General features: G+C 35.4%; 2 protein-coding genes across 4 annotated transcripts; one reads left to right on the forward strand and one right to left on the reverse strand.

Annotated features, from left to right (window-relative positions):
* The first annotated feature begins 1,043 nt into the window (after nucleotides 1-1,043).
* On the forward strand, nucleotides 1,044-3,866 carry LOC18031944 (COBRA-like protein 7). The gene is made up of 2 exons (XM_006419379.2): nucleotides 1,044-1,671; nucleotides 2,233-3,866. Exons 1-2 carry the CDS (start codon nucleotides 1,143-1,145, stop codon nucleotides 3,648-3,650), a joined length of 1,947 nt encoding a protein of 648 aa, XP_006419442.1. The 5' UTR covers nucleotides 1,044-1,142; the 3' UTR covers nucleotides 3,651-3,866.
* A 604-nt stretch (nucleotides 3,867-4,470) lies between these two features.
* LOC18031346 (two-component response regulator ARR2) lies at nucleotides 4,471-8,475 on the reverse strand. 3 transcript variants are annotated; one of them, XM_024191753.1, is made up of 7 exons: nucleotides 8,328-8,475; nucleotides 8,031-8,165; nucleotides 7,454-7,606; nucleotides 6,997-7,377; nucleotides 6,602-6,678; nucleotides 5,248-6,447; nucleotides 4,471-5,142 (listed from the first exon to the last, which is right to left on the reverse strand). In XM_024191753.1, the coding sequence occupies exons 2-7, from the start codon at nucleotides 8,158-8,160 to the stop codon at nucleotides 5,068-5,070; spliced, it is 2,016 nt and encodes a 671-aa protein (XP_024047521.1). In that variant the 5' UTR covers nucleotides 8,161-8,165; nucleotides 8,328-8,475; the 3' UTR covers nucleotides 4,471-5,067. The 3 variants fall into 3 exon arrangements, with proteins under 3 accessions (XP_024047521.1, XP_006419443.1, XP_006419445.1); XM_006419380.2 differs by having other exon boundaries at nucleotides 8,031-8,197; nucleotides 8,328-8,397; XM_006419382.2 differs by having other exon boundaries at nucleotides 4,471-5,139; nucleotides 8,031-8,414.
* Between the last annotated feature and the right edge of the window lie 6,514 nt (nucleotides 8,476-14,989).

Below are 14,989 nucleotides of genomic sequence, written 5' to 3' on the forward strand. Positions count from 1 at the left end.
TTTTGAAGCCCATTTATTGTATTATGGGCTCATTGTGAAAGCCTATTAACCAGACAAACACACGCAAATGGAGCGACGCGGCCGGCACGTTGGTGGGGTCCAGTGCAATGAAAAGACGTGCAGTCGGCATTATGAATTCAAAATTGGAAAGATTGAGATAGTGACAGGAAAGTAGAGCCCTCCTTCTTACATACACAACGGCTCTTTTGCTTTACAGCGATTCCTTTGAAGCATTTTCCCACAAAAAAAATAATAAATAAATAAATAAATAAACCAACTACTTTTGTTTTTGTTTTTATTTTTTTAATTCCAGAAAACAAATCAAGTTACCACCTACGACTAATTAACCCCCAGAACGAGTCGTTTTATCTGACTCAGTCGACACAATTTGAAAACCTAAAGAAAACTTCAAAAAAATAATAATAAAAAGATAATAACAATCAAGTCCTTGATTTTAAAAAAAATCACAATTAGATATATAATTTGAAGTTCTGTAATGTGGGTCTCTACTGTTATAATATGTCAATATCACATTGACATTTTCCTTTTATTTTCTTCAAGTCCTTAAGTTTGTCGAATTTTAAACCAGACTCTCATATTTTATTGTTGTATTATTTATTGTATAAATCTAATTATAAATGGAATAATTCTAGTTTTTATGGGTATTTTCAATTCAATTTATCTTCTGAAAATAGATCTAATTTAAACTTGATTATTTTGAAAAATTAATTCAATATAAATTTGAGAATTGAACTGAATTATTTAATCGATCAATTTCATTTTTTTTGTTTTAATTCATTTTTAAAGACCTAAATTAAAATAAGTTTCGTTTAGCTAAGGTAATGCCTATATTTTTAATAACATTACTTATTTGATAAAACAATGAATTATATATGACGACTTTATTGAGGTATTTTAAAATTATAATATTCTGTGGTTTACCAAACCAATAGGGATCTATTTGTTATTATACCAAACTTGAAAAAAAAAAAAACATGTTTTCCGAGGTATACACAGCTACCACTAAGCTGTCTTATTGCTACATCTCTTCTTCAGTCACGCGTTTCCCTTTCCCACAGAGTCTCTACAAAGCCTACTTTCAAAATCCTTACGAACAAACAAAATCAAAAAACTCAAAAGCCATGAGTTTGAACTGGGTTTCAATTTTCATCTTATTTACAACGCTGCCGTTTACGATCTGTCAATCACCAGCAACCCCAGAAGCGCCAGCACCGGCAGCCAACACCTGCAACGGCGTTTTCTTATCGTACACCTACAACTCGGGATCGAAGCTCCCGCCCGACAACCCGAAGCACCAAGCGTATCGGTTCGAGTCAACGCTGACTGTTCTGAACAACGGGCTGGAACAGCTGAAGCAATGGAGGGCTTTTGTGGGGTTTCAGCACGAGGAGATTTTGGTGTCTGCGTCGAACGCGGTGTTGTTTGATGGGAATAGCTTCCCTGCTAGTGTGGGAAACGGGACCCTTTTTGCTGGGTTTCCGATGTCTGACTTGAAGACGGCGGTGATGACGGCGGGTGACTTGACTCAGATGCAGGTCCAGGTTAAGATTGTGGGGACTCAGTTTGGTGTTGGGTTACGTGATGTGCCCATGCCGAAGAATATTAGCCTTGCTAATGATGGGTTCTTGTGCTCTCCTGTGACCAGGCAAGGTAAAAATCTTTTCTTTTTCTGATGGGTAAAATAATTGTTTAGAAAAAAAAAAAGTGTTTCTTTCTTTTTTTCTTTTTTTCATTTTGTGATGTGGGTGTTTGTTTGTTGCTTATGTATGTATGTGATTTTAGTTTATAAGTTTATGTTATGATGATGATGTGTGTGTGTGACAGAGAGTATGTGGGTGCAAAAATGTAATGCTGTAACAGATCTAGCAATATTTTAGGAGAAACCTATGTGGCTTGAACGTATGATGCTTGAAATTGGGTGCATCAAGCACTGCAACTTATATTTGATAAATTCAGACAGTTATGTTTTGAATTAGAAACGGCATTGTTGACTATATGTATGCAACTGTCCTGATTTTGAAGGGATAACTCGATGAACTTGTTGATGGAAGTAGAGAATGAATGAAGGATTATTTGTTTGTGAGGATCAGCTATAGGTTTCTCTTTTTTGTGCTGAATATATTGGACTGGATTCTAGAAAATATTGTGTGGCATTTTTGCTTATATGGTATTTGTTTGCGCTTGCTGATGGCTATGATGGTGGATTTTCAGGTAAGAGTGAGCTGCACGTATGCTGCACGAAAGATGCAAATGCTAAATCAAACTTCACTGTTGATGATAATTTCTTGCCACGCCAAAGTGGTGATCTTACGATCATGTATGATGTGACTAGAACATATGACTCGAATTACTGGGCGCAGGTTACAGTTGCAAACCATAACCCCATTGGCCGTCTTGATAATTGGAAATTGAGCTGGGACTGGATGCATGATGAATTTATCTACACTATGAAAGGGGCTTACCCTTATCTTGCTGATTCATCCGACTGCATATATGGTCCACAAGGTACATACTACAGGGACTTAGACTTTGCCAACGTATTGAATTGCGAGAGAAGGCCAACCATAATTGACCTGCCTCCTACAAAGGCTAATGACACAACCCTTGGGCTGGTCCCTTTCTGTTGTAGAAATGGCACTATCTTGCCACCATCAATGGATCCAAGCAAGTCGACTTCAGTTTTTCAGTTGCAGGTCTTCAAAATGCCACCTGATCTGAATAGATCTGAGCTCACACCACCTCAGAACTGGAAAATCAACGGGACACTCAACCCTAATTATCAATGTGGCCCTCCAGTGAAGGTGAGTCCCAGCCATTTCCCGGACCCCAGTGGTGGTCCAGCAAATAGAACTGCTTTTGCTAGCTGGCAAGTTGTGTGCAATATTACACGGCCCAAGGGAAGGAGCCCTAAATGCTGTGTATCATTTTCTGCTTATTACAATGACTCTGTTGTCCCCTGCAAAACTTGTGCATGTGGGTGCAAGAGTACAAGCCAAACTTGTAGTACTACTGCTCCTGCTATTCTTCTTCCGCCTGAAGCTCTTCTTCTTCCCTTTGAGAATCGTTCTTCTCTGGCAAGAGCTTGGGCGGATCTTAAACATCGAACAGTGCCAAACCCAATGCCCTGTGCAGATAATTGTGGTGTCAGTATCAACTGGCATTTACATACAGACTATAATCGTGGATGGACTGCAAGAGTGACAATCTTCAACTGGGGTGAAACTGCTTTTCCTGATTGGTTTGCTGCGATGCAGTTCGACAAAGCAGCTCCGGGTTTTGAAGCAGCATACTCATTCAATGGAACTGTTTTGGATGGCGGCAATGATACTATATTCATGCAGGGTCTTCCGGGATTGAACTTTCTTGTGGGTGAGACAGATGGAGCCAATCCTGAGAAGGATCCTAGAGTGCCTGGGAAACAACAGTCAGTGATCTCGTTTAAAAAGAAAGATACCCCTGGAATTAATGTGCCTCTTGGAGATGGGTTTCCTACTAAAGTATTCTTTAACGGGGAGCAGTGCTCGCTTCCTTCAATATATCCTACAAGTGATGGTAATACAAAGAGCTCAGCTCTACTCTTTTCGGTCCTTGCAGCTGCATTTGTGTTATTGTTGATACAGCAGCAATAGTCATTGGGCAAGGCAGTGCTTGCTGATTTTTTGATTCTTTCAGTAGTGTTGATTAAATACTTGTGAGGATTGACGTTACCAGATGAGGTGTACACTATGATTCGTATATACAGTATGTTACATTTCATTATGTTAGCCATGCAGTTGATTCACATGACAGAAATTGTGGAACATTATATAAACAGCTATAGAATTTCGTGATTTGTACACAATCATTGGATAGAGTTGCCTAGTTTGATTGTTTATATGTTTGATATCTTTTAGTTTTCTAGGATGTTGTGATGATTATTTGATGTTCTTGAATGCCTTTTGTTAAAATCAATGTAGATTTGGTTTTTGAGGAATATTCCTTGTGAGGACTATTTCTGGAGTTGTTTCCCTGTTCTTACAGTCACAGAGGCAAATGACAGGTCCCTCACAATGTAGCTATCCTGCAACTCATTATGCATATTAACAATTGCAACGTCTTTTAATGATATCAGATACCACTTGATATCCTTTCGGAGAGAAAAAATGATACGACTTAGCGCAAAGCAACAGAATAAACAGTGGTGAAAGTGACTGCAGTTCAACCTCGTTTAATACAACACTGCTACCTTCACCTTTGCTACAGAGAACTTCCAAGTTTTCGAAAATTTTCGTTATTGACCTCCAAGTTTTTTGTTCATGCTCTCGAGCTTACGATATATTATGTACACCATTGTAAAATTTTGGACCAGCGACAAAGAGGTTTTCAACAATGAATGCGAAGAACTTTGGATATACACCCAAAGAACAAAGGTCACATGAGAGTGCTTAACAGAGTCGGCAAAAGCTAAGAAAGCATAATTGACAATCTCTTCAAATTTAGGTACATGATAACAACCAAGAAAGAATAATACCCAGACACTTGTGTCTTGCAGTCAAATGGAATATGTACATCAAGTTACTTCCTTACATGAGTGGAAAAGAAAACATGACAAGGAAAAATAAGGATAGGTACGAATATTTCAAAAAAAAAATGAAGAAAAGCAACCAAATTTTGAAGTGTTATTAGAGTTAGAAAGGCTCCTATAAGTCTGCAGATGTCTACAAACAATGTCGCCTCAGGACTTAACACATGCCCTCAAAACCAATGGACACCATGACAAGGCTCCTAAAATTAGTTGCTTGTTGCTGGAGTTTGCTACTGAAAACAGTCAAAAATTTTGCATGTACGCCTTTGCATATCATGCACTGCTATTTTACAAGCTTCACAAATATCTTCTGACGCAATTGATCCCATACCAATCAATATCATTAGCCTGATCTTCTTATGTGCAAATAAAACCAGCAAAACATGATAGTCAAAAAGGAAGATGCAGCTACATGAAATCATGCAATCCTCTCTACCATCGACTATTTCTGTGGTATGTACTTCAGAAGTTGCAGCCATGAACTACACGGGAATATTGTCCAGGGAATACCCATCAAATTCAAAGTCATTTTCAGCTGGTCCAAGGCCATCCTGCTGCTGGAATTCAGAGAAAGTTTTGTGGGGATTAGTAAAACCACAGGTAAGAAACTATGCATATGCAAGAATGTCTAGAGTTTAAATGGAATATAGACAGTAACAAACCTGTTTCAGAATTGCACTCATAAGATCTTCCTGACCAAAGTGTTGAGGGAGGAGTGTAGGCTGACAGCTTGTATCTGTAACTCTCTCAGATTTCACTCTTGTTGAGTTATCAACAAGAAGGCTATTGAGATGCTGACCAACATTCAGAGCATTCCCATGCTCGCTCCCTTCCCCAACCGAGAAAATTGGCTTGCCCATCGCTGATACATTACTATTCTGTACATTCCTTGGGCTAGAAGAATATCCTTGATTAACTAAAACTGAAGGTGTTACATCAACACTGGCTTGCAGAGAGTTTGAATGCTGAGAAGCATCAAAGGCGAAGCCCACATTCTGCAGCTCCCAGTTGTGGGGTTTGTGCTGTTGCAAATCATTAAAAATATCATAACTTGGCATAAATCCTCCAGATCCTTTAATGTCTGAGTTGATTTCTTCCTGAAATCCACCTTTAGTTGTGAGAGTGGACATCCCTGCGGATATTCCCGGTGTACTTCCTAGGGGGAAACTATTGCCTGGCAATTCTGCCGAGTGGTTTAAGGGGAAATTTAACACTGAAGATGTTTGAGAAACTGAATTGTACCCTGTCCCTCTACTATTTTCACCAATCCCATTTCTTGCTAACATTGCACCAGCAGCCCCATTTGATAGTATAGGATGCCCAACAGATGTTGGAAGCCTGGGAACTTGACCTCCACTAGTTTCAGTTAGTATCTGCCCTCGTGATTGCGGTTGAGCCATTTGCATGAGTAAAGGGCTACTCTGGCCACTTGGGTTTCCATGGGCACTGGCTTGCATGTTCAAGCTGCCGAGGGATTGAGCAGAATGGTGCAAATTGACAAGTTGTTTCGAATCCATGGTTGTTGGAATTCCATGTAGTAAGTTCATTTGTTTGCCACTGCTCATATGTTGTGGTTGCCCTTCTCCAAATCTTAACTTCTGATTATCAAAGCTAAAAATGTTCCTTTGATCAACAAGAGGCATTGGTAACCCAGGCTTTGCAGCTGACCTTGCAAGTCCTGCTGCTTGAAGTGTGGCGAGACTTTGAGCTGGAATTTGACCAGTGGCAGCAAGAGTTTGAAAGTCAAGCCCACTAAGCGAAGACAGGGAACCATAAGGTGGTTCTTGGGAATGGGAGCTGATAAATGAATTGCCCTGGTGTGGTGACACTCCACTTAGTCTTCTAAGATACAGACGATATTTCTGCACCACACGGTTGAATAGTTAGACTAACCGAAGAAAAAGGATAATTCAGGAACATAACCATTCTATTGTGCATGCAACTTAATAAAGAAATAAAAGTTTCAAATTTCTATATCCTGCAGAATTTTCTAAGTTCAAGAGTTTTATACAGTACCTGAAGGTGGCTGGCAACATTTTCTCTAGTAAGTCCAGGAACATTCATCAACTCCAGAATTTTCTTAGGAACAGCCTCTGTAGTATACATCAATGCAAAAGCATAAGTATGAAATACTGCAACAGGAATTGGAAATGTAAAAGTGATATATTGGGAGCTGCCATACACAAAACTATATTCTGATAATAAATGAAAAAGAAGGACAACTTCAAAGTCCAATATAAATATATTTAATGTGGTTCTCAGTCCAAATTAAGATAGAAAAGACAAGAATACAGAATATGGTGTACTTTTCTCATCCCCTGTCTGAATGGGAGTGCTAGGTATTTAGGTATGTAATCATAAGAAGCTAACAAGCATCTGCAAATAGAAAGATAAGGTCCAAAGAATCTTACTGTCAATGCCTAGCTGGTTAACGGCAGACACAAACTGTTGATGGAGCTCAACTGACCAAACTACACGCGGTTTCTTTAAAGTGGATGTATCATCCCTCTCTTCCATTTCTTCTTCCTCATCTTTCCTCCTCTTTGAAGTTCTCCAATTTCCTTCATTTGCTGAGGAAGAATAATCCGCTTCTTCAGATGGTTTTGGTTGCCGATCTCCCTCTTCCACACTTCCTGACTGCTCCAAGTCCTTCCACTCGTTCTTCCTCTTCCGAACCACATGCTGCCATATGTTCTTCAGTGCCTCAATTCGAACTGGCTTAATTAAATAATCACAAGCACCGTGAGTAACACCTTTCATGACAACTTGTTTGCTATCATCCGCAGACATCACTGTACAATTGCACAAGTCAGATTCAATTAACAGAATCAAAGTCCTCAAAAGAGAGTCATTGAGTAGGCTGCTTACTGATAACCGGCAGGTCCATCTCCAGCCCGACCTGCTCAAGGAGTTTGAATCCATCCATATCTGGCATATGAACATCACTGATAACAATATCGTACCCATTCTTGTTCGTTCGAAGCATATCCAAAGCAATCTCTGCTCGATTGCATTTTGTAACTGAAAACCCCACGTTAAGCTTAATCAACAATTCATACAGTTACTTGATCACACAACTTTATCTACAGAAAGTACAGGCCCACAAAATAACTCTCTTGATCCACATATGAACAAATCAAATCACCGACTGATTAACGAAACAAGCAGAACTTTCAAAGTAACTTTAAAATTAGCTAACATAGGATGCTTGAAAACAGAGTATAATAGATTTGAAAAATAAGACCAAATCTAATAAATTTCATTTTATTATCACTTCTACAACAAACCAACAGGAAAGTCATATCAAACACTGAAGAATCACAAAAGAAGAACATTCAAAGTCAAACTACATGCAATAAAAAACCCCAAATGAAGGGAAAAAAACAATATTCTAAGAACACAGAAATGAAATTACAAGACATAACAAAAGCAGCTTGAATAGTACCTTCATAAAGACAAGTCCCAAGCATCTTTTCCAAGATCCTAAGACAAGTAGGATCATCATCAACAACAAGGACACGTAAGCCAGCCGGAAACTGATCGGAAACAGTAACACTTGAACTAGCCGTTGACATGGATCCTTTATCGTTATTGAGATTCATATCTCAAAAACTTTGATACCCAAAAACAAGCAAGAAGAAACAAAGTGAAACAATAACTAATAAAAGAAGAATTTACATGCTTCAAAGTTGAAACTTCAACCTGATGATGACATGAAAAAGACAGTGATAGATATTAATACCCAGTTCGAAATTCAAAGAACCCAGATGAGATACGCAAAGAATTATAGAGATAGAAGAGAGATTTGAGTTTATTATTAAGGAAAAAAAATATTTTTTTGAGAGATTGAAGTTGAAGAAGACATGGCCTTGTGTCAAAGCTTTGAAGCTGAAATTGTTTTAGTGCAAAATAATTATATAATGCTAATATTTTAGTGAATATAATTGATTGAATAAAAAAAAAAATTTAAAAGTGGGACAGTCCTGGAAGAGTGGATCCAGCTCACACATGAAGTTAACTAACTCCGCGCATCTAAATCTACTCCAAACAGCAAACACTCACAAGTCCAACAACGTTAAACTCTGTTTCAAGTTTTTACTTTTAACCGCTTTTCCCCATACAATAATAATAACAAGTCAATGACAACAAATTAGCAGGATACATGTACCTTGCTGCCACAAACGAACAAGCTCCAAGTGATTGAGCTCGTCTCATCTTTGTTTGTTTGTTTGCTTGGAACTATTGTGTTTCCGCTTAATTTTAAAAATGTGATGATCATGTATTGTTCATGTGTTTGACCTTTACTATGGAATATCTAAATTTATTAAAGATATATATTGTAATAACAATAATATATTTATGTTTAATTCATAAATTATAAATTTGAGTATACTTCATAGCGGTTATGTTTAAGTCCGCGTGACTTGTTTGATTTTATTGTTTGTAATTGTTATGCTTTCGCTTGAATTTAAGAAACCATAATAGTTTAGAATGTAAAAAAAATCATTAAAGTATTTTACTTGTATTTAAGGATGATTTTAAGAAATTTGTTGTTTATAATAGCACCAAAAAGTTATTTCTATACTTGTCCCAAAAAAAAAAAATAGTTCTTTATGTGTTTTATGGTTGAATTTGCTTTGTACAATTTTTTATTTTATTTTAGTTAAATGAATTAATTGAGACACATGATTGCAATATTAGGCTTGAGGGATAAAGAACATTAACTTTTCTTAGGATAATCACTTTTAGGGCAAATGCAATATGGGGGGTTTAAATGGGTTATTACTTTTTTTTTGGGGGGGGGGAATGAAAATGATTAATCATAAGGAGTTCTAGTGTGAGTCCACCTAATTGAAGTCCTAAATGCTATTGACGTGTTTTGATAGTTGCATGTGTCAAATTCTTTATCAAAATGTAAGCTACTTACCCAAATTGACCTAATAACGACACCTTAAAAAGCTTAAGTGGTAGCAACATTAACAATAATTTCTTTTCATTTCAAAGCTAATGTTGCCATGCCACCAACCACTTGCTTTGTGGGGTGGTTTCGTTTTCCACTTTCAAGTCCTAAGATTGGTCACCCCCCACACTTTGATCACATATTACTACTGCTTTTTTTCTTTTTTCTTTTTTGAAAAAAAAAACGCTTTCAAAATTATTATTTTGATTTTCAGAAAACAAATCTAAAAAGGAGAACAACTAACGGCAGTTACGGAATCCCGGTGAAATATGTGAGGCCCAACAAACGGAACTAAAGAAGGGGGGTTATTATTCCCGTTAAGCACTTCTTTTAAGGCCCCGTTTGGTTTGATCTTTACAGTTCCAAGTAAAAAGTGCTTCTCTCATCTCTGACCAAAAGCTTTAGTTTTTCACTGCCACCTCATCTACCCACTTCCCCCAACCGACACGTGTCCTATTCTCGCCGCATCAACAGATAAGGTCTCTTTGGCTTATATTGTTCCACAGTTTTTTTTTTTCCAAGTTTTTAATTTCTCAGTCACCACCCCCTCCACGCTTTTTTGGCCTTTTTATGTTGCACTTATTTATTTGTTTTTCTTTTTCTTCTTGTCTTGTGAGATTGATAAGTAAATATTCATGTTCTTTTAAAAGGTCAAAATTATGACTCGGTCTCTAGCCCACCTAAATTCACCTACCTTCTTCTTTATCTACAATATTTCAGAAGATGTTTTCATCTCTTTACCTTCGAGATGGAGGGTACATAAAAATACAGGTCGAAAATAGATATTTTAGTATGCTCGATTGCATGAATTTCGACCTTGGATAGACCCACGTTGAAATTTCAATTCTAAAAACATATATATTTTAAGTTATGTTTATTGATTATATGATTTAGTCTCTCAATAAATCTTGATTAAAAGAATTAAGAATATGAAAAAATATCGTTCTCGAATTTGCTCTCAAATGTTTTGACTAAATAAATGAATTCATTAAAAGAATTAAACCACCCCCAAATGATAAAGCTGCTTGTTGTGCTCATTTCACGTGATTTTCTAACTTAAGAAAAAAATGATGAACTTCTTTGACGAAACTTGCTTTATGCAATTAAGAAATCAACCGGGAAAGATTCTAAATGATTAAACAAGATTTAATTATAATGAATGAATCTCAATTTACAAACCTCCCCGTCCCATTTGCTTCAGAGACATATCGATTAAACAATTGATTTTGTTTGCTTTTTCCCACAGCAAGGAAAAGCAGCGACACACAGTACGTAGCTAATTAAAGTAGAAGAATTCTGAAAAAACGTATATTCCCTGTAAACCTTTTCTCTCTTACGATGAATTATGCACACCACACTTTCGACTATTCACCTCCAAAATGTGTAGCTTTTTAGGGTTTTAATTCTAGAGCTCCATGTCCAAGAAAAAACCCCAGCGATAAAAACAAACTGTCACTTGCATGCAGGTAATATTTTGCAAGCAACTTTATATATATATATATATATATATATATATCTTATTTTCCCAATAGATTTAAATCTTTAAAGTTGGATGATTTAAAGAATAATTGTTTATTGTTTTCTTCTTGTTCTGGGTTTAGCTTTTCATGGGGGGAGGAGATGCTTTTAAGAAAAATCGAATATGTGTAACCGCGAGCATTATTTCACGCGCGCCATTAAACTATCATTTGCTTTGGTGGGTTTTGCTTGCCACGTGGCATCTCATGGAAGTTGGAGAAAAGAGTCCATCTAGCTTTTTCATTCACTCACTCATAACTTTATATATATATATATATATATATATATATTTCTTCACTTTTTGTGTTTTGCTTGTGCCCCCCTCTCTCGAACCATGAGTGGAGACGTGGAGTGTGCCATTTAAAATTGTATAAATTTTTTTTTTTTACTTTATTTATTGCAATTTTGAATTCCTCTTTATATCATCATGAGTTAATTTTGGATTAATCACCTCAAAAATGATAATTTTTAAAATATTCCTAATTATTATAAACATCAATTTATTTTTTGTTAAGTAGATAAAATAAAATAAAATTTCATCAATCTACCCTTATTTTTCTCTTATCTTTTAAATGAAAATAAGATAACTTGATATTATGATATTTACTTGAGGAGTATTTCAAAAATTATTATTTTATGAAAGGAGTAATCCAAAAATTTATCCTGTTATTATTTTATTGCATTGTCATGTCTATCCACAGAAAACGGATACAGGCACATAAAATAATATATAAACAAATTTTCATTTTTATGAGTTTGAATTTTGAACCTCACACCGCACGTTGCCTTTAACCATAAGAACTTATTTTACAAATCCATAATTGTAAGAAAGAATACGACCCTTATCGCTAAATTTAGTATATAAAATAGGTATTCAACTTTTGGTAATTAAAGACATAAATGGGACATTTTATCACCAAAACCATGTTCATTATATGTGAGTTCTCACGTGGAACCATCCTAAAGATAACGAAAACAAGAAATTGTCAAAAAAGCTTTGCCAATAAGCTCGGTGTGTTCATTTTAATATCTCATTTATTTTAACTTTTTGTTTGCTAGTGCAAAATAAAAGGTAATGGTATCAAACCATCAATTATTCAATTACATCATATCACTAAACTTTTAATTGGGTAATAACATTAATCTCCCTAAGTTTTTTTTTTTTTTAAAGTAAAGATATTGTTAGTCCATTGGTATCAAATCAATATGTACCACCCTCTGAAATAGTATATTAATAGGTCCATAATCGACATTGAGATAAATTTATGGTCGGTCAATTGATGTAAGTATTTTGATAAATCCTTGAAATCCTATTGACAAAATAAAAAATAAAAAAGAAGAAGCACCAAGATATCTTTAAATAATATCTCAGACCAATGTATAAAAATAAGTTTGAAATTACCTATCTACAAATATTCCTAAATTCTTTCAAATGATTGTTTATCACTAATACCAACTGGTACAATAACTTGAAAGCCATAGTCCAGGAACAAAACATATCTTAATAAACCAAAAAGAAAGAAAAAAGAAGAAGAAATTCATATCTAATGCATAGCAAAATTTAAGTAGAAGAAAGAAATATATATTTTACTCCAATATAAGAAGTTGTGTGAAATAGGCCGAAAAAGTTTGTAAGTAAGAGAGAGATGTCTCTTTAGTAAAAAATGAATCGAAATAAATTTTTATAGAAGTAACTAGTAGAAAAAAAAAATTCGGGAAGGATCTAAGAGACTTAAATAGTTGAAATGCTCTTTCTAGTTACGTTACACAATAGACAACTAAAAGTCTAAAATGGGTAAAGTTCAGCCTCATAAGGATAATGTGATCATTTAAATTTTAAAAAGAAATCAGAGTTGTCGATACATTGGATAAAATTAGACAAGTTATGTCCTTGATTAATATATCTTAAAACCTTAGGGATCAAAATGTTAATTTTCTATCCCAAAATTCACAATTTTCCACTACAAAAGATCCAGCTCCAGTTCAACACGAGAAGAGGGCCCCACAGACGAGAAAGTAGGACCCACGGGCCAGTTTTCAGTAAATCCACATCAGCAAACTGTAAAGGAGCAACAGACGTGACGTGTTGGATGATCTACGAGCGCAAAGATCGGACGGACACGTGGTAGTATCTGGTTGAGATAGAAAGAAGGAGACCGGACCCATGAAACTGAAGCAAATAAAAAACGAATGAACAAATAGAAGTGTGGGGCCGACTCGGAAAAGGCTAAATAAGTGGGGCCCAATCGTCAGATGGAGACATTGAGTCGAAATAAGGCGGGGGGCCACTCGTGGCGTACGTGCGCCTCTCATACACATCACCATCGCCATAAAACAAAAATTGAAAAATAAATAATTGAGAGGATGAAGAAGAAAGCTCAAGTGAGAAAGAAAAGTAGGTGGCTTTAGTAGGTTGAATCCAAGGCACATTATTTATTATCTCCCGACTTTTTTTTTTTTTCTCGAATGAATTTTCTAGTATATTTTGTTCATAAAAGTACTTGCATATGACTTGATTCGACACGTAACTATTTTTTTAATTTTTTCTTTTGAATTTTACTCACATCATACATTGATCAAAATCTAATATTCATGATATGATATGAGATTAAATGAAATAATATCTGAAACTTCTGTTATAAATATGAAATTAAGAGTACGGACGTTGTTCTCCAAAATCCTAAATTTGCTCCTCCATGGTGCATCCGTAATAGATGGATTAATTGTTATAGCTTGATTAAAACTATAGTTTTTAGATGCTCTCATATTTTTCGAGAAGGAAATTCTGTACCTTATTGCTTGGCTAACTTGGGTTTATCTTGTTCCATGTATACTTGATGGGATGAACCACCAATGGTTATTAGGAAAAAGTTATTTGACGATGCTTGGGGCTATCCTAAGTATCGTTTCATAACTTAATCTCTTGTTCATGAGAATTTTGTATATCTTCTTTTTTTTTTAATTTTTAAATATATTTTCAGATTTATATAAAAAAAGAGTACAGATGTTGTTGTATGCTACAAATTAATTAATTAATTCATAATTTTAATTACATATTTTTTGAGGCATCGCTGTATTACATATGCGTGTTTAGTTAATTTATAATTTCAAGTCAAGTACACATTTTTGCAACGACACAGTAATGAATATGTGCATGTGTGTATACAGTTTAAGCAAGGGACCTTTTTCTTATATAGTAATTGCAATTTAGAATGCATTTAAAATTGATGTTAGACAGCTGTAACTTAAAAGTTACAGTACTAAAGTATTTAGTAAATACTAACTGCTGTAATTTAAAAGTTATGTTGATATAATTTTTTACTTATTTCATGAAAATTTATTATATCTTTAATAATCTTGTCAAAATTATTATTTAAAGTTTATATTTATTACAAATTATTCATTTTTGTTCTATAATTATAATTTTTTTTTCACAGCAGATATATGTTAAAAGTTATAATACTTCAATTCTAAACGGGATTTTAATTTATCTTATCCAGCAAAGTAGGTAAGTTTGCTAGTTATGCAAGGGGCAAAGGGAAGTTCTTCGGTCTCTCTCGAAAGCAATCAAGCGTGAGAAGCAGGATCTATCCATAGCTTTTGTTTTAGCACTTTCCCTTAATCGGTTCCTCCTTCTCTCTCTCTCTCTCTCTCTCCGGATTCTCGCAGCTACACGTTCTTGAGACGTCACAGTAATGCACATGTGGGTGTGTGTATGTATATGTACATGTCTGCATATGTGTGTGTGTATAAAATTATGAAAGTAATGCACCAGATAGTGCTATGTAATTGTTGGATACAGAAGCTAAGGTATGAGTTCATGTAGACAAGACAAATTCAAAGCTAAAATTGCTTGGAGGAACGGTGGTGGTTCGCTCATTTTAACCCGTAAATGGATAGGGGTAGCATCAGCAGTAGCAATAATG

The sequence above is a fragment of the Citrus clementina genome, unplaced genomic scaffold (assembly GCF_000493195.1).
Source record: "Citrus clementina cultivar Clemenules unplaced genomic scaffold, Citrus_clementina_v1.0 scaffold_9, whole genome shotgun sequence".
Lineage (NCBI taxonomy): Eukaryota > Viridiplantae > Streptophyta > Magnoliopsida > Sapindales > Rutaceae > Citrus > Citrus x clementina.